The 20,831-nt window shown below is 39.8% G+C and overlaps 1 protein-coding gene across 1 annotated transcript in view; it reads left to right on the plus strand.

Annotated features, from left to right (window-relative positions):
- The window catches only part of ME1 (malic enzyme 1), a 216,632-nt gene extending 198,293 nt beyond the window's left edge, over positions 1 to 18,339 (plus strand). The window contains exons 10-14 of the mRNA XM_072142033.1: positions 9,476 to 9,581; positions 9,661 to 9,803; positions 10,617 to 10,790; positions 16,025 to 16,123; positions 18,031 to 18,339. Coding sequence (XP_071998134.1) covers positions 9,476 to 9,581; positions 9,661 to 9,803; positions 10,617 to 10,790; positions 16,025 to 16,123; positions 18,031 to 18,198 — 690 coding nt within the window. The 3' untranslated portion in view covers positions 18,199 to 18,339. The remainder of the gene's footprint in view (positions 1 to 9,475; positions 9,582 to 9,660; positions 9,804 to 10,616; positions 10,791 to 16,024; positions 16,124 to 18,030) is intronic.
- The last annotated feature ends 2,492 nt before the right edge of the window (positions 18,340 to 20,831 follow it).

Consider the following 20,831-nt stretch of genomic DNA (forward strand, 5'->3'; position numbering starts at 1 on the left):
ACAGCTCCCTACAACTACTGGGTTTCAAAGCTGGACATGTGGCACGAACTGGCGCTGTACGCCTTGGAGGTTCTTGCCTGCCCTGCCGCTAGCGTCTTGTCCGAGCGGGTTTTCAGTGCAGCTGGTGGCATCATCACCGATAAGCGTACACGCCTGTCGACTGACTGCGCTGACAGGCTGACGCTTATTAAAATGAATAAAGGCTGGATTTCTCAGAATTTCCAATCTCCACCAGGTGAAGGAAGCTCAACCTGAATAATTGATCCACTCCTCCTCCTCCTCATTTTCCTCCTTCTCCTCCTCTTTGTACAGTAAAGCAGAGGAAAATGGCTATTTTTTGACAGGGCCCACTGGCTCTTGCTATAGTACTTCATGCATTTAATTTTTCTGGAGGGCCACCTACCCGGTCCTCTGTTTGAAACAATTTTTGTGAGTGCCACATACAGGCACTCAATCTATTCCATTTTTCTGGAGGGCCACCTACCCGGTCCTCTGTTTTAAAAAATTTTTGGGACTGCCACATACAGGCACTCAATCTATTCCATTTTACTGGAGGGCCACCTACCTGCTCCTCTGGTTTGAAAAATGTTTGGGACTGCCACATACAGGCACTCAATCTATTCCATTTTACTGGAGGGCCACCTACCTGCTCCTCTGGTTTGAAAAATGTTTGGGACTGCCACATACAGGCACTCAATCTATTCCATTTTACTGCAGGGCCACCTACCTGCTCCTCTGGTTTGAAACATTTTTGGGACTGCCACATACAGGCACTCAATCTATTCCATTTTACTGGAGGGCCACCTACCTGCTCCTCTGGTTTGAAAAATGTTTGGGACTGCCACATACAGGCACTCAATCTATTCCATTTTACTGCAGGGCCACCTACCTGCTCCTCTGGTTTGAAACATTTTTGGGACTGCCACATACAGGCACTCAATCTATTCCATTTTACTGGAGGGCCACCTACCTTCTCCTCTGGTTTGAAAAATGTTTGGGACTGCCACATACAGGCACTCAATCTATTCCATTTTACTGGAGGGCCACCTACCTGCTCCTCTGGTTTGAAAAATTTTTGGGACTGCCACATACAGGCACTCAATCTATTCCATTTTACTGCAGGGCCACCTACCTGCTCCTCTGGTTTGAAACATTTTTGGGACTGCCACATACAGGCACTCAATCTATTCCATTTTACTGGAGGGCCACCTACCTGCTCCTCTGGTTTGAAAAATGTTTGGGACTGCCACATACAGGCACTATCCAAATTAAATTGTCTCCATAGCAGCCTCCACACGTTGTCTCCATTGCTACCTCCAAAAGTCGTCCATATAGCTGCCTCCATACATCGTCCCTTTATCAAACGAGGTGTGTCAGGCAGAAATTTGGGTTGTTTTCATGGATTCCACATCAAAGTTGTTAACTTTGTCGCCACCCTGCTGTGTTATCCACAAAATATACTGGCAAACTTTTACCATTTAGGGATATTATTTCAGCGCTTCTTGCGCATCTGTTTACATTCCCCTCACCCGGCATATCCTAAACTTATAAGAACGCTACTACACTTGATCTTATACAAAAGGTTCTTAGAAGTGCTGTTTGGGGAGTAGCCTAGAGACAGGGGCTTGGATTGGCGAAAGCTCGCCTGGCAGCGGAGCGCCAGCTCCATGCGCATCATGCGCTTCTTGCGCATCTGTTTACATTCCCCTCACCCGCCATATCCCAAACTTATAAGAACGCTACTACACTTAACTTGGTGCAGGCTGGGACCGAGTCTGACCCTGGGGCTGGTCATATACTGCCGACGCAGAGAATTGCGGGGCCTACCTCGGTCCAGGTCTCAAAGGCCTACTATACCTCCTCCCACCCCTCCTCCACCTCCTCCTCCTCCGAATTACCATCCGTGGGCATGGCGCCATCAGTCGGTAGCTCTAGGCACAGCAGCAGTGCCGTCGCTAAGCGACAGCAGGCGGTGCTGAAACTGCTGAGCCTAGGCGATAAAAGGCACACCGCCCAAGAGCTATTACAGGGCATTCCACATCAAAGTTGTTAACTTTGTCGCCACCCTGCTGTGTAATCCACAAAATATACTTGCAAACTTTTACCATTTAGGGATATTATTTCAGCGCTTCTTGCGCATCTGTTTACATTCCCCTCACCCGCCATATCCTAAACTTATAAGAATGCTACTACACTTGATCTTATACAAAAGGTTCTTAGAAGTGCTGTTTGGGGAGTAGCCTAGAGACAGGGGCTTGGATTGGCGAAAGCTCGCCTGGCTGCAGAGCGCCAGCTCCATCCCAAGATCCAACTAACATAGTTGCAGCACCTTTAATCTACTACTAGTTCACTGCCTCCATAATAATAATAATAATAATCTTTATTTATATAGCGTCATCATATTCTGTAGCGCTTTACAAATCATAGGAAACAAATACAAATGTAATGTAACAGAGCACAACATTTGTATGGAACAACAGGAGTGAGGTCCCTGCTCGCCAGAGCTTACGGTTTATGAAGATGATGGGGTAACACGAGGTAAAAGAATATTTAATGGTCAAGCCATTCTTCTTAGGGAATAGAAAAAAATATAATAAATGGAATTGCTGTCGCTTGAACCACTCAGCCGTCATCTTATATACCAGGTCCAGGGTGAATGGGACTGCAGAGAAGTCTGGTGCCTGTTGGTTGCTGGATAACAGATGGGAGGACGACACAGGACGGGTTAGTAGAAGAGTTAAAACTTCATGCAGTTAATGAGTGTTATAGGCTTGCCTAAAGAAATGGGTTTTAAGAGCACGTTTGAAACTTTGGAGGTTAGGTATTAGTCTGATAGTCCGGGGCAGAGCATTCCATAGAATTGGTGCAGCTCTAGAGAAGTCTTGGAGACGCGAGTGGGAGGTCCGCACTAGGGTAGAGGTTAATCTAAGATCACTGGCGGATCTAAGAGCACGGGTTGGGCGATAGACTGAGATAAGACAGGAGAGATAGGGGGGTGCAGCATTATACAGAGCTTTATGGATGAGGGTTATTATTATTTTAAACTGTATTCGAAAGGAGACTGGCAGCCAGTGCAGCGACTGGCATGAACTGTAAGCATACATGGTCCCCTTATCAAACGAGCTGTGTCAGGCAGAATTTTGGGTTGTTTTCATGGCTTCCATGTTAACTTTGTCGCCACCCTGCTGTGTAATCCACAAAATATACTGGCAAACTTTTATCATGTACCGATATTATTTGAGCGCTTCTTGCTCACCTCCTTTGGTTCCTCTCTGACACCCATTGGTTTGAAGCCTGAGTCCAATTAGGGTATGTCGCCATGCCACTCTCTAGCCTGCTGCCGCTGCCTCTGCATGCCGTCCCCTATAGTGTCAGGGTCAATTATTGGATGTTTTAGATGCTATCTAGCTTCATTCTGTCACTCTGTCATGGCCATGCTGTTGCCCATAATTTTGGCATAATGGTGCGATTAGGCAGCCTCAGAGGCACCCATGCATGCTGCCCCTGCTGTTTCCTGTCCATTTCCGTTGTGTTTCCATCCTTTTCTGAGGTTCCCAGGTGTTTGGCCAAGCTTCCCTGTGCAGAGCCTTGGTCCCCTTGAAAAATGCTCGAGTCTCCCATTGACTTCAATGGGGTTCGTTATTCGAGACGAGCACTCGAGCATCGGGAAAAGTTCGTCTCGAATAACGAGTACCCGAGCATTTTAGTGTTCGCTCATCTCTATTCATAATTAATAATGCAAAACAATTTACAATACAAACAACAAATTTATGTAGGGCAATAAATAAAAACTGCAAGTGACTGAAAAGAATGCAACATGTAATATATATTCGTAATATGTGAATTATTACTAAAAATAAGTAAGACAAATTAATAGTGCATAAATATTTATAGTTCGATAAACACATGTAGGGAATACATTATACACATACAAAATAAATATATCAAAGTTAGATATTTTAAAAAAGTATTAATATTTAAATAAATCCAAAAATAAATATAAAACACGTGAATGTTGTGTATGCACAGGCTGTAATATATACATTATAGGGGTTACCAAGTTTATTAAAAAACACTATCTATAATGAATGAGTTCTGGTGATCTGTCTGGTTCAGTGTGGTTAGTTTCTAAGAGCATTACTCCCAAAACTGCTGAGAAAAAATTAACAACAGCTGTGCAACAGTTTGGGAAATGAGACAGAAAAAAGTAGACTAGGCAAAAACAAACACACCAGAAAAGAGGCTTTACAGTAAAAGGGACCCTGATGATACTGTATATCAAACCAAATATGTTCTTTTTCTCTCTTTCTTTGGGATTAAATTGTGTTCTTTCCAATGTTATAGTTAATTTTCAAACTTTATCATTTCAACAGTTTAATATGTCAACTTAGAAATTATGCTTTCTTCCAATAGCAGTGGCACTAGAATGAAAAAGACTTATCCTGACAGCCCATCCATGTGACAGTGGAATTTTAAGTGTAGGTCTATGAGTACCACACCCATTTTCAGAAGAGAAGGGCTGTAATTCAGGAGTACTGTGGTAGCACAGCTGGATCATATTATATATAAGGAAAGCTGTATACAGTGTATTCCATGAATCATGTGTATAGGAAAAGAGGAAATTATTACAAGTTTCTATTAAATACATTGTCCGTCTGCATGAGCTTACGATTCAGATTTACATTACTGGTAGTCCCTTGGTTACATACAAGATAGGTTCTTTAGGTTTTTCATAAGTAGAATTTGTATGAAAGTCGGAACCAATATCATATTTAATTGTTGCTCCAGATAAATTCCTGACAAAATTTTTTGCTGTCATGGGAGCAAGGATGACAAGAATACAGCTTCATTACAGACACCTTACAGCTGATTATTACAGACTGGGACTAAAGTAAAGCGTCCAGAGAGCTTCGCCAGAGGTCACAGTGGGTAGAGTGGTCCATCTGTAACTAGGGGTCATCAGTAAGTCAGTTGTCCTTAAGTCAAGGACCATCTGCACATGTATTAGCAATGGAATAACCATTCTGAAGTACCTCTTTTGATCCTCCCAGAATTAAGCTAAACTGTGAATTAGGAGATGAACTTTAATTACTTAAGGATAAAATTATTATGATTTTCACACTCCCATGCTATTAACCACACTGTTTGGGTTAGGTCCTATGTTAATTTCCAGTTCCAGGAGACTAATAATTTAGTTTCTTATATAGTATGACAAACTACATGATATTCTCGTCCCACGAGAGTGGAATATTTTCCTTTTTCGACATTCAATTCTTATTATAGCTTACAAAAGTTTAACACTGGAAACTTCATAATTAGTTCCTTAAGGCAATAACTAAAGGGTATTGCCAATAATCCATTACAGCCACCCACCTTCTATTCATGTGGAGAATCCATTCAGTTTTCCATTGGCCAATAAAATTCAGAATGCTGCTGTGCCAACAATGATAACTTTATGATCTATTTAGCTTTGTATTTGGCACTGGGCATAAAAGGTTGAAAATACAACAAGCTGTCTCCATTAGGCAGACAGTATGTCAGCACTACAGTCCAAATGGCAAATAGGGACTCCTGGCATCAAATTTCTCTATAATGCAAGGACTCCTGTCCTATGTGCTATGATTGGTCCATGGGATCTGACCTGTACGCAGTCCCATTTCCATGGACTAAGCACGTTCACATGCAACTGGTCTTAGTCTGATAGAACTGCGGGAAAACTGCCACCGTAAGTATACACAGGCCAGTCGTGAAGTGTTGTATGGAGAGTGATCACAGACTGAGGCCTCTCTTTACATGGCAGGTGTCAGTAGTATTGACACTTGCCACTAACAGCAGTGCTCGTGGGTGCCACCATCTTTAAATGCCGATCAGCACATTTGGAGCAGCCAGATCCAGGGAATGGATGTGTATGTCTGTATATCCTATATGTCTGTATATGGAGATGTGTACATGCTCTATGTGTGTGCATATGTGATGTTTTTATGTTGTATGTCTTTTTAAATACTGCATGGGTGTTTATGGTACTGTTTGTAAATGTGTATATGCTGTGTATTACACCTAGTGGGTATATACTGTATGTATTTTTATGCTGTATGTGTGTATGTGGTGAGTATATTCTGTATGTATATAAGTATATAAATGTGTGTATTTATGAGTATACGAATGTGTGTGACTATAACTTACATGTGTATATTATTATGTGCATTTTCTTAAGGGGGCAAAGGGGCCTGGTCTGATCAGTTTTGAGCCTGTTAGAGGCTCCCATAGATGTGTTTAAAGAAAATCAACCAGTTAATAAAAATCCTAGAAATACTCACCCCATCTTGATCCTGGTAGCTGGCTTTCGTTAAGCTTGACATGTCGGGATCATCTAGCTTGATGCTCCGGGCTGCTTATTATGCATGCCCATACTGGGAGAGGGAGGTTATGTCACGTGAATTTATGTCTCTCGCTTGACGTTACCAAGTGCGGGAGCGTATTATAACTTTCATTTCTAGGTTGCAAACGACAAAAGTACTCCAGCACTTCAACCTTTAGTCCATATAATCAAAATCCATCATAGAGCTTACATGTATGCACCCTGATACAGCAAAAAACCTACATGTTTCGTCCAATTTGGACTTACTCATGGTTAAGTCCTAATTTGACGGAACACATAGGTTTTTTGCTGTGTCCGGGTGTATACATGTAAGCTCCGTGATGAATTTTAATTATATTGAATAAAGGAAGATTTTTTTTACCTACATCCTGTAGAGGTGCTGGAGTACTTTTGTTGTTTGCAACTTGCTGGAAGTATTTTCCGAGCACCGAGGGAGTAGCTGTATATGAAGCGGTGAGCTGGTTTCACTTTGTTTGGACTTTTATTTCTTGGTGATCCTGGCATGTCAAACTTAGCGAAAGACAGTGTCAGGATCTAGATGAAGAGCGGGTGTGAGTATTTCGATTTTTTTTTTTAACTGGTTGATTTCCTTAAAGCAATCTGAGGCAGACTGTAATATACTGCAATGCAGTTGTTGACCTTGGTACTTGATCAGACCCTGACCATGGTACTAGAACCCTAGGGGGGTATCTTTACATGAATTAACCTCTCTGTATATGAGGAACATGGCCATGAAGGCTGGTACACTGATTCTCGCTTTCCCTTTAATTTCAAATGTCTTATATATGAAGAGTTGTACATTTTGAAAATATCTATGCAAGGTTTAATTGTAAACTCTTTCAACATTTTCCTACTGTTTTTAATCTTTTCCTAAGCTCATGTTCATAGTTGTAAGGTACCTAGAAAACCTCTGATAAACTGTATACATATGATTTTTGTGTCTCTGACCAGATGATAAAATAAAATGGTGAAAATCTTGAATTATAAAATAAATATGCAGAATTTAGTTTAAAATAGCAAATATTTAGCACAGCTTTAATGTATAGCTTAAAAGCAATGCATTCATTTGTTTTCAGGACATAGCACCATCTACTGGAACTTTTACAGCACAATTTACTATTAGAAGGTAGCTCTCAGTATGTTGAGTGTCATGTGTGTATTGCATTGTGCTACCAAAGGCATGATGAGGAGAGGCAGGGCCCCATAGCAGACTTCTGAATGGGGCTCCGTCTCCACTCTTACTGTTAGAGAAGTAATATTCATACGTATTATGGCATATTTGACAAGAAGATCCAAGAAATTGCATTTTTATGTGACCACAATTACTCAGATTGAATAAAATTAAGGTGAAGTCAGCCACATGACTTTTCACATTTACTTTCTAAGGAGGAAGAATAAACTGGGGAAGCATGACTCTAATCTCACAATTATTGTATTTTTTTGGAACAAGAGTGTCAAACTCAAAAATCACAATGGGCCAAAACTAAAAACATGGACAAAGTCACAGACCTTGATATTGAAAAGAGGTGTACAATTGAGGAAGATTTTTTTCTTCTCATTGGATATGACAATGAACCTTTTATATGTTAACAAATTAACAGGAATGCATCATCAGTTTTTCCAATGTAACACTGCAGATGGTGTTAGATAGCAGTCCTGAAGAGCTATTTAACCATACCTTAATGTGTTTTGTGATCTGCCATCTTTGTTTTGATCCTCTCTCCCTGTGACATCATCGTGCAGCGGCAATGAGTTGCCATGACAGTCTTGGGTTTTTGTGAGTTTTTGACTGTATGGTTTCTGCATATTCGTTACAACATGGCAGAGAATCGTGTAAAATACAATGCATATAGTGCATATAGTGCAATACAGTACTATTGCAGTATATGGTAGGAACAATCAAACTGTTTAGGGCTAAAGTAATCTAGAGGGACTAAAAAAATTTAAAATATTTCAAAAAAGTTTTAAAAAAACCCCTAAAACTTCAACTCCACCTCTCTCGCTAGAACTGATATATAAAAATAAATAAACTGTAAAAATCATAAGCATGTTAGGTATCGGTGCATCTCCAAATGCCGATGTATCAAAATATAAAAACAGTTCATCCCGGCGGTGAAGTTCATAACGGAAAAAAGAGGCCTAATGTCCACTTTTATGCCATTTTATATGACATAAAAAATGTAATAAAAAGTGATCTAAAGGTTGCACAATCCTCAAAATGGTAGCAAGGAAAACGCCAGCTTATCTTGCAAAAAATGACGGCTCCACAGCTCTATACACTGAAGTCTGAAAAAGTTATTAGTGTCTGAAGATGGTGAAATTAAAAATATTCCTTTCTTACACACTGGCCCACATTTATCAAAAACAGTGCAAACTGCACTATGTGTGGAATCTGTGTGTACCTATAAATACAATAAATGTGGCACACACTACGAACCACCATTTCAGTGCAGAAATTGGCATTGCATCGGGTATAGTGTAATTTTTTTCCAGCTGCACACTTCACAGCTTGGACTAATAAATAATGTCACTGAGAAGTAAAATTTGTTACATAGAAAATAAGCCCTCACACACAGCTCTGTATCATGGATAAATGAAAAAGTTATAGATTTTTGGAGGTGGGGAGCGAAAAATGTACCAAAAAAAGGCTGCAATGCGAGCGGTTAAAGAGCCAGGCTGATTCAGGTTCTTGTAAATGTATTAGTACTTTGTTTCCTAGTGTCAACAAACGTGTCTTTCTTTTATAATTGTGAACAGATATTTTATTTTCACTTTTCTACCTGATTTCCACCTACTGTTTGGCCATGTGATTGGGAGCATGAATATCCTCAAAAAAGGGGTCGCTTTTGGGTCTCGACTGATGTGCCAATGGACCAGTAGAGCACTGTAGTATTTGTAGTATTAGTAGGTGCAGCAGTAGTGCTAGCAGACATTTGGAATTACTTGCGGTCCAAATATAATAACACTGTGGGATTTTGCCTGGTGGCCAGAATTTCACAACCATGCTCTAGAAAGACAAGTAAGGTAATATTACTGTATGTTCATATATGTTATCAGTGCTTACAATTCCCTTTCTTTATGCCTGCCTTGTAACAGGGAAGATCTTCACTGACACATGAAAAGGAGCGCTTTGCCCAAACACATGCTGAAATGAAGAATTTGGGGGATGTGGTTAAAGATCTAAAACCAACTGCTCTGATAGGTAAACACCTAAGTATGAATCCATGGTTTGTATTCTGAGTTCTCCGTGTCTCCTTATCACATACAACCTTTTTCTCTAGGTGTTGCAGCAATTGGTGGAGCTTTCACTGAGCAGATTATAAAAGATATGGCAGCATTCAATAAGCGACCCATAATATTTGCTCTCAGCAATCCCACAAGTAAAGCGGAGTGTACTGCAGAACAATGCTACACCCTGACTGAGGTACCATTGTAATTATAATAAGTCTTTATTTATATAGCACAAAGATTGGTCCCGCTCCCCATGGGGCTCACAATCTAATCAACCTACTAGTATGTTTTGGAGTGGACATCATCTTGTTTCATTGGTTTGTGAAAACTAATGCAGGGAACAATTAAATGTTTCCTTTGATGTTCTTCTACATTGCATTTTTAGAATATCCAAAGTATAACTAAACATTCACCTAATTTTTATTAGAAAGACATTTTGTAAAGTATTTTATCAAAGATAAAGTATGCAATAACATTCCAAAAGCTGAGGGGGGGAGTTGTTAAGAGATGCTTATAGGGCAGCGATGGAGAACCTTTTAGCGACGGAGTGCTCAAACTGCAACCCCAAACCCCCTCATTTATCGCAAGGTGCCAACCAAAAATTAAAGCAGTAACTTATTGATCCCTGTTCTTCAACAAAGTTCAATCATACTGGCCTCCTTAGGACACCAACACAGTAGAAAGAAGGAGGGAATATTTGCATTATTGTAGCTTCTTTCCAGTGCCCCAGTGTACACAGGGAATCATGGGGCCAGCAGCAGTTCCTCCAAAGATAATTTGGCCCTGCCTACAAATTCTCCCTCTTCCTACAGTTCCAAATAGCCTTTACTTTACTTTGTCCTTTACTTTGTCCATCAATTTTGTAATGCCACAAAACCCTAGATAATAAAACTTTATGGACTGTACATTATGATCATGATTTCTCTTGACCCTTGCATGACATGGGAGTAGAAATGTTGATGATATATATACATCTTCACTTTTCATAAATCTATCTTTACTACAGGGTCGTGGTATTTTTGCAAGTGGAAGTCCCTTTGATCCTGTCACTCTCTCAAATGGGCAAACATTGTACCCTGGGCAGGGTAACAACTCCTATGTGTTCCCAGGTGTTGCACTTGGAGTTGTTGCTTGCGGTGTGAGGCACATTAGTGATGACGTCTTCCTGACTACTGCTGAGGTAAGTAACACTCAGGCTGTGGCTGGAGATGTTGCTGGCAGCACACAACATTTTAAGTCATCAATTCTTTTTTTTTACCAAGTAGGTAACATGAGTTCCCCTTAATAGACGTTGTGTGTTATGCTTTGCTCTTAAGCGTCAAGCAATTCCCATTCCAGTTGTAGATATAAAGTCTCCTGCAAGAATATATGATGCACACTGTAATGAAAATAGCAGAAACACCAAGCAAAATAACCATTTGTGTTCATACATGCATTCAGCCAATCCACAGTTACAGCATAAATTCATTAGGTGCTAAAATTCTATCACATCAAAGTAAAATTAAAAGAGTGAATCAGAGACATTTGATCTCTGTCATGGAATACATTAAGGGGTTGTAGTTTGAAGTTGTGAATTTTTTCCATTTCATATTGTTAGCAAATCTCTATCCACTCCCTTTTCCCTTTTTGTTAGCGCTCACTGTATTTAGATGAAGTTAAGTATACTGGGGCCCTTTTAGTAAGTGCCAACACCTTTTTCAGCTACAAAAATAGGATTGGATAGTATTAGGTACTAGTCACTCTCCCTGCCTGTCTCTCTCTCCTGTCTCCCATGAAGCACAATTTGTTACACAAGAAACCATCCCACACACAGCACTGTACATGGAAAAATAAATAAGATATTCATTTTTAACCCCTATGCGCACTAGGTTGTTACAGTAAGTCTCTGTGGGAAGGTACTTCCCACACAGGGATGTTCTATAGCGTACCGCTTCTGGCACTGGCTCAAGAACAGAGCTGGCACCAGAAGCAGCGGCAATCAGCTGCATGTTATAACTGACACCGCACTCGCGATCGGAGCTGGCTACGATAGCGAGTGTTAACCCCATACACGCCGGGGTCAAGCATGACCATGGCGTGTAAGGGTCTGCCAAGTGGCCCGGGGCTGACCAATCTTCCCGACAGTCAGACCCCTTCCAGGTCTGACTGTAAACAGTCTGTGCATGCGTTTACACTGCTCTACAATGAATTAGAACCAGCGATGAGAGCATACATTTTTTGCTCAACCAGACACCAAACAAAGCCAGGTGTCCTGCTGTGAATAGGTGTAATGCTATGAATAGGGGTACTGCTGTGAATGGGTGTACTGCTGTAAATAGGTGTAATGCTATGAATAGGTGTACTTCTGTGAATAGGTGTACTGCTGTAAATAGGTGTAATGCTATGAATAGGTGTACTGCTGTGAATAGGTGTACTGCTGTAAATAGGTGTAATGCTATGAATAGGTGTACTGCTGTAAATAGGTGTAATGCTATGAATAGGTGTAATGCTATGAATAGGTGTACTGCTGTAAATAGGTGTAATGCTATGAATAGGTGTACTGCTGTGAATAGGTGTACTGCTGTAAATAGGTGTAATGCTATGAATAGGTGTACTGCTGTAAATAGGTGTAATGCTATGAATAGGTGTACTGCTGTGAATAGGTGTACTGCTGTAAATAGGTGTAATGCTATGAATAGGTGTACTGCTGTTTTTGGAAGAAAACCTTCATTTTGTTTGTTTATGTGCATGTATAAGAATTGAGGGAAATAGTCTTCTAAATGGCAGGCATTAGCCAGACAGAAAGAGTATTCAGCCTGAATTTGTTTATCACCAGACAAGGATGCAGATGAGCATGCTTGGTTTATAGTACATTGAAAAGACCTGCATTCAGCACTAGTGCCTTTATTTGGGAACGTTGGACTGTGTAAATGTTTGAAGGTCAGTTGGTGTCATTATTCAGGACTCCAATGAGGACATTTAGCAGGACTTTTATTCTAGTTGTTTTGCGTACAAATCCTGATACAAACCCAATTACTTGCATACCTACAGTAATTGCAATTACTTCCCCCTTCACGTAGGACCACCACAAGGAAGTTTGGGGCCCCTAACTTGCAAATTTTGTGGGCCCCCCACAGAATGATAATCTGGTTATTCCCTGCACCTGAGAAAGGGGGATGGTTTTCTCTGACTTGGCGCCCCTTCTCCTCCTCGGAGCGCCCTGAACACATTAACACACTAAGCCCCGCCCTGATGGCGGCCACACCACCTCCATGACAAGTGGGCATGGAGTGGCATTAAGTGGAGTGCGGATGGCAGAGGAATGGGCCGTCAGCGGAGGAATGGGCCATCGCAGGAGCCTCCTGATGTATCTGGCGGTGTCAGAGGGGGGGACTTTATCATATGCCGGTGCACAAGTACAATACATGGCTCCCAGAGAGTGGATCAAGTTTTTAATAATACCAGAGTAGGATGGATGGATAAATTATAGCTGCACCAGCTTATGCCCTGAAAAAAGTAAAGATCTTACCAAATATGGTGCACAGACCAGACATATAATCTATATGGATTAACAATCCTACAAGCTGCCAGCAAAAACAGTGAGAGGAGTATAAGGTATTGTATAATTAAACAGTCTTTGGTGTTCTTATTTATCCACTTTTAATTATGTAAGGAATCTGTCTGTTCATCTAGGTTTCCACTCCAAATTTCATGGTGTCTTTGAACTCTGCACATTTCAGTATGTTACTTTTCTTAGTGCTTTGTGCTTCCAGGGAATGATAGGCCGCACGTGCACATCTTGGCCTCCCTACAGCATAGTTTTCTCCAGAATACATTTTTAATGGGATTATCTAAGTAGCTGGTTGGGCATCTAGATAGTTTTGCCAAATATTTCATTAGTTTGTAAAACCCTTGACATTTTTTTGTTCTGCTTGATAAAGCTCATAAAATCAGGGAACATTGCTTGTCATCGCAGTAAAATTGTCTTCAATTAGTAGGTATTACAGCTTGAAATACCTTACATTTATCAGTGCAAATCATACGTAAGCTCTCTTTTATTTGGCTTTAGAAAATGAACACCTGAATGGCAGGCTTTCTTGTAGACAATAAATGGACTGTTACTTTAATAACAAGCGGCTGAAGAGGTGGCAAAGCATGATTGGGCGCACCGTCTTACTGGTTACCGCAGAAAACCGAATTTTAGATTATGATGCATATCGTGAGAAGAATAAAATACCTTCTTGAGTTGATATTTGAAGAAAATAATAATTTAGGTGCAGTTTCTGAAATTAGTAGCAAGCTTGATCATTGTTTTCCATGTAGCCCAGTTCACACCAATATTAGTCTATTCATTTATAGTGCAGTCTGTAGTATTAGCAGTTTGCCTGTGGTCTGTGCAGAGTGCACCAGATTAATCAAAACTTTCTTCATTATTTTAGTGCACCCTGCACTGTTCTGGAAGTGTGCACCTTTTTTTTGGTGCACTTTGTTGATGCTTCAGAATTGTGGTGAAAGTCAGTTGAACTAAGCAGTAACACACCCCTTTAGATGCACGTTTTTTCTGTCTTGTCGGACATATTGCAGCAGTGACACAAAACTGCCGCAGACACTTCATATATACATGTACAAGTAATCTGCACATTCTTTTCAGTGCAAAGTCAGACAGAAAACTGGCACAAACACTTTAATAAATGTGGACCATAATATTAATATTGCCATGCTTTCCATGTTCCCCAGCAGCTCCTCTTCTTCTCTGCTGCTGTCTACAACAGGCTGGCAGGCGATGGCATCATTATATCACCCCTGCTACGAGCAGCAGCAGAGAGACAATGATGATGTAGAGAGCTCACAGCTCTGAACATCATCATTGATTTCAACTCTTTCTGTGTCTAGAAGAGGACAAAGATAGCTTTTAAGTCCCAAAATGATCAAGCAGGGGGTGGAGTCAGCTGTGATTCAGGGTGGGGCCAGCTATGATCAGGGGCAAGGTCAGCAGGTTTTGGGGCCCACCGGAGGGCCAGTCCAACCCTTATAAAATATATTGTAAGTGTATTCACAACACAGCTAAAGATAATTAAAAAAAATAAAAGCTCTTATTTTTAAACCTTACATCTGACCTAAGATCAAAGTTCAGAGTTTTTTAAATTCACATTAAAAGGGTATTCTCATCAGGGCATTCACCTTTAATTTAATGCATATGCCATCTGTACACATTTCTTCAACTCAATGTTATTAAATAAAATTTACCATTGTGAAGATAATTTCCCATAAATGTAGCCATGTTGTCGCTTAGAAACAAGATCTCTGTTCTTGAATACCACCACACGGACTATTGACCCCTGTGTGATAACCTGGATTCAGCATTCATTACCACAGGACGGCTGTGGGACATGCAGTAACTATTTGTTTCTTTGTGCAATAACTCCTGAAGCGGTGGTTGTATCCAAGAACAACAATCTCGTTTCACAACATCGCTTCATTTATGGGATAATATTTTCACAAAGGTAAAAAAAAATTTTTTACAACATCCAATTGAAGACAAATACAATTAAATGTCAATGTCCAGATTAGAATATCCCTTGAGAATAAAAACAACTGGCAGACCTTATAGCAGGTGTAGGAGAAAAGGTACATTCCTCCTAAGTAAGATGTTCAGTGTCTCAGCATAACAATAAACAGTAAACTTGGCAGCCCTGCTCCGCATTACTTCGGGTCTCCACACCCTGAATGTAACTCCATACATAAAAATGAACACTCAACACATGGACATATTAAATCAATTGCTTTTCTTTATATCTTTGTATCAAACGAAGCTTACACACACTTACACACACACATTTTCTTTAAGAAGCTCCTCCTACCCCGCACTCATTACCTGTATTAAGTGCACCTGTTTTCGAGCGTCACATGTAAGTGTGACTGAGCTGACTAAATTATGTATGCTGTTGAACCCCCAAGAACATGAGAGATTTTGGCTAACAACCTACTTACATTAATAAAAGTATTGAAGATGGGTCATGGTCCAAAATCCCTGCTGCAATGCATGCAAACTTGGAAGAACTTCAGGAAATGTCTGACTAACAAAGGTTTCTGTAGCAAATATTAAGTTCTGTTTTGCTATTGTATGTAATGATTTTCATGCAGTCAAATGAAAATTAATTATTAAAAATCCTACAATGTGATTTTCTGGATTTTTTAGAACTCTTTGTCACACAGGTGAAATATTACTATACTCACACAGGTGAATAATACTACTATAAAAGTTACAGATCACCACATTCTTTGTAGGTGGGAAAATCATTAATGTGTCAAATGCTTGTTTCCCCCCCACTTATATCTGATATTAGTAAAAACAATATAAGTCATTCTATAGACAAAGCTTACATCTGTATTAATGTTGATTATAGAATTTATCTTCAATCCTTTCTTACAAAGGTCATAGCTGAACAGGTTTCTGATTCTCATTTGGAAGAGGGACGCCTCTACCCACCTCTACAGACCATACAAGAGGTCTCTGTAAAGATAGCTGTGAAGGTAAGCTTTAATATGTACTAATGCATGATATTGTATTGAAAGGAAATTTATTGTTGGAAAATTGAGTCATGACTTTTATTTTACACACATATTTATTTACACTTCAGATTTTTTCGAATATTTAGTTTGTTCCTAAATTACAAAAATATCCTGAAATCTGGATTTCTTAACAAATTGAATTCATTCCTCCACTTTGTTTCTGGAGATTTTTTCTTACCAGTAATCTCATTATCATCATAAACTACAATACAACGAAAGACAACCCTTGTTGGCTAATGGTTTTGCACTTGTGCAAAATTTATCGAGAAACAAATCCAGCACTTCATACGGGGGATGCAGATAAAATCAATACTTCTTATTTTCAAGCTTTAAAATCCATATTACAGCAATATAGGAATGGCACACATCAGACCTACGCGTTTCGTCATGCTGACTTAATCATGGTCTAGTGAGAACAGAGACACACCTCACCTATTTAAACCTTGTGCTCTACACCTGTGAAATCAGATAGGAGTCACATGACAAAGAAATGTGTTTAAACCGGCATGCAAAACGCATGCTATATGTCTCATGTTCCTCTGATTCACAGATGATAGCATACATGAACACAGATGATAAATTAAAATCCTGAATACAAGTGATTAGATAAAAAATACATAAACATGTTCTGGAACGCATGACAAGTTTCTGGCTAGCCATCAGACGATTCGACCGATTCGGACTGAGCGCAGAATTTAACTTTCAAATTGTGTTGCAATACAATGCACTTAAATGCACCACTTAAAAGAAGGTGAACTCTGTCGGACCTGAGCCGGGAAACGACACATTGAGGATATTGGGGCGCACGATCTTAGTAAATCTCGGGCATTATCGTCGGACAATGCACAGCACATCGGAAGGGTAAGTAAATGTGCCTCCATATATACAATCACTGGGGCACATTTACTTACCTGTCTGTGGAGTTCACCCAAAGTACATTGTTCTGACGATAATGGACTCTAGCACGAATCACTAAGATTGTGTGCCCGATATCCTGCATGTGTCACTTCCCCACTCAGGTCCACCAGAGTTTATCTTCTTCACGGTGTATGTAAGTGCATGTCTTGCGACACAGTTTTAAAGTTAAATTCCATGCTCAGTCCGAATCCGTCGGACCTCCGACGGCCCGCCCCTGATTTCTGTCGCATGAAAGCAGATGCCAAAATCCAATCACAAGCAACACAATCCCCTTGTAAGTACCTGTCCAAGCCGTGCAATCCCCAAAAACGTCGGAAAGTCCGACGGAAATGCAATCTGCGGACCCTTAGTAAATAAGACACTATATATACACTATGACCCAATGGGCTGTGTTTATTTCTATGATAGGCAGAGCCCAGCTATGTTAGAGCAGCAGTGGGACTATCATAAGGCAGTGCACGACCACATGATAAATAAGCCTATACTCACTGTGCCCCAACACAGGCAATATATAGTGTGGTAAAAACAGTCCTTCCAGAAACAACCCTCCCCCTACAGTATTTACTCCTTTCCTGCTGCTGAGGAACGGTGCATGGGACTGAGCATTGTGGTAGCTGTATGTGAAGTTTTATCGGTTGTTAGCTCCTAGCAGACCTCTGTTAGCCATTCATTAGCTGGAAAACCTGTTTAAAATATTATAAAGGTTGCTTTGACTTTGCAGTTCATTTTTATCTATCTTAGGTATGTGTAAATAAACTCCAACACATATGCAGAACAAAAATGGAACATTTTCAAATAAACCTTCTGATAAATCTAGCCGATACCGATATGTTACACTGCTGGATGTTTGATCTAACACCATTTGATTGATTAATCCATGCCAGGAGTCATAGACCATTTACACTATGATTCATTATATTTCAAAAGTTTATAATCCTATGTATTTACAGATTGTAGAGAATGCCTACAAGGATAATACAGCATCTGTCTTCCCGGAGCCCAAGGATAAAGAAGCATTTGTGCGTTCCCAGATGTACAGCACAGACTATGACCAGTTTGTAGTAGATTCCTACTCCTGGCCTGAAGAAGCAATTAAAGTTCAGACTGTCACTCTCTAGGCACAATAACAGAAAACAATGTGCATTAAGATTGATTTTACTCCATGAAGCATTAGGGATTTTTTCATGTATTGACTTTGAACTGAAACTATCAATTTTCTATAATCACACCTGAAATAAATATGCTAATTAGTACTGGAAGCTATTCTGATCTCTTTATTGTGTGTACTATAAATCTACATTTATATATTAAATAAAGCACCATGAATTCCATGTTTCTGTACATTCAAAAAGGAAAGCACAAATAAATACAAACCACATAAAACTAGACTAAACTGGAACAAGTGGAAGGAGGACTCTACCCCTGAGGGCTACAATATATGTGATATAGATACAAGACAGAAATAATGCATCTACTGAACCATTTCCATTCCCTAACACCTTTTTTAGCAAATTTTTATTTGGCATGCTCCATCTCTCAGGTAATTGTATATTAAAGTAATACTATATCAGTACATCAAAGTAAATGGTGGTAACCAGAATAAAAGATTCCATATACATTAGTGGGAATTACCCTTTAATGTTTTGGTGGAATTTAATTAAAAGGGAATTCAGAGGAAAGTATGGATTTTTGAGTTTATACAAGTAGAAGGACCTTTGTGTAATAGCCAGAATGGACAGTATTTATAAAGAACCTCTCTAACTTGGGAGAAGCCAGCACATTTACATATTACATAGACCATAGCCTGTGGTCCTATGATGCCGATGCAGGAGAACTGAACATGTATTACTTGCAGACCCAGCTGCTTATGGCCAGACCAGCCTTCTCTATCCAAAGTCTATGCCACTGATACAAAATACCCAAATGCTGTTCTTGGCCATCTCTATTACTCCCATATAAAGGTTCGGTTTTAGACAAAGTTATATGGGTTTGTAGAAGAATTTTATAGGAGATAGAGAGATGATAGGTAGATTGATGATAAAAGATAAATATGAAAGATGATATAGATTTATAGATGATAGATAGATTTATAGATGCATAAATATAAAGTAGATTATGTATAGATAGCTAGATAAAGTTTCTCAAGCAGGTTTTATTCATGTGAATTGTTGTAGAATCAATTTAAATACTTGCTACTAGAAGGCGCTCAAGCAGTGTACTGTGTGATTGCACACAAAGCACAGCCTATTAGTGATGGGGGCAGGGGGATGCAGGTTAATCACCATGACAGGCACACTTATTGCAATCTGGAGGAGCAGAAGCATTGTAGATTAGTTTTACATTACATTTGTGTAGCACTGAATCCTGTTGTGTAGACTGCTTCTCTATCCCAAGATAGCGCAGAGAGCTGGAGGATCTTTTATTCAAGTGATTATTTTTTGCATAGATATGGTCTGAGAACCAAGCATACTGCATAGTGTAAGTTCAGATTCAGGCACTAATAACATAGCCAAGACAAACGCTGAGCATCTAGCTAGCTTGGTGGATGCCTTAAAATGTATTCCCAATGCTGATTGAAATTTAGAACCAGTAATACAGCAGATAAATAGTTACACATATTTTCCAGGCTTTACCTTCATTGTATTTCACAAAAGAGGTTGAAAATAAGAAGTTGGTTCAAGTCCAACCTATAAGTTATACATTGTTGATCCAGAGGAAGGCAAAAAACTCTGCAATGCTAATTGGCACAAAGTAGGAATAAATTACCTCCTGAACCCCTGTATAGCAAAATAACTCAGAATAATAGAATAAAATGTCTAGTCTCCATAAACTATGATATACAAAGGTATCCAGGTCTCTCTTGAACATGGTCAAATTATCAGCTATTACATCTATGGCGATGGTTTGCCTCTCCTCTAGGTGTAGAGGATGCCCCCCTTGTCTTAGCCACAGGCCTAGGTATAAAAATATCATTAAAAAGATCTCAGTACTGCCAACTCAGATATTTGTACAGTGTTAAGAGGTCTCATCATAGCTGTCTTTTTTTCCAAACTAAATTTAGTAATTAAGTAATCAGTCATTGTATTCTAGGCCGCCCATTCCCTTAATAACCTTGGCTCTCGTTGCTCTTCAAATCAATGACAATACAGTACACATCTGTTTAACAGGCCAGTTTTGTCTTCATGCTACACCCTTATAAAATGCTCATTCTGTAAACACATTTAATACTTTGTGAATACAGGGTGTGCTCAAAATTCTAAACATTTGCGTGATAAATAAATTTTAGATTATGTGGCCCACCCATTTAGATTCCAATTAGATACACACTCTGGGATAAACAAGAAAGGTAGAAAAAGGCAGTTGGCTCTATTGCTTAGCCCACTACCCTGCTTTCCCTACCTGATTGCCTCGCAGACCCTAGCAGTCAGGGACAACTAGGAAATGTTTGCTCCCTGCGTCAAAATACAAAGACAGTACAAGACTGCATAGTCCACTTGGCTCCAAACATGAGCTGAAAGTCACGATACCAAGAGACAGAAATCAGAATAACACAATGATATGGAGCTTGCCTTTCAAGGTAGCAAAAGAAGGTATTGTGTTCCATTTAACACCTTGGAAAACTTATTTGCATTCTTCCCAGAATTCCCTAGTGGAGCATCTATGGCTTTAAGTCTCCACACGCCTTTAAGGTGGCCTTAATTGGCAATGTCTCCTTAAGGAGAACACCTACTGTCTGACCCTAGAAACAACT

This window comes from Engystomops pustulosus, chromosome 3, assembly GCF_040894005.1.
Source record: "Engystomops pustulosus chromosome 3, aEngPut4.maternal, whole genome shotgun sequence".
Lineage (NCBI taxonomy): Eukaryota > Metazoa > Chordata > Amphibia > Anura > Leptodactylidae > Engystomops > Engystomops pustulosus.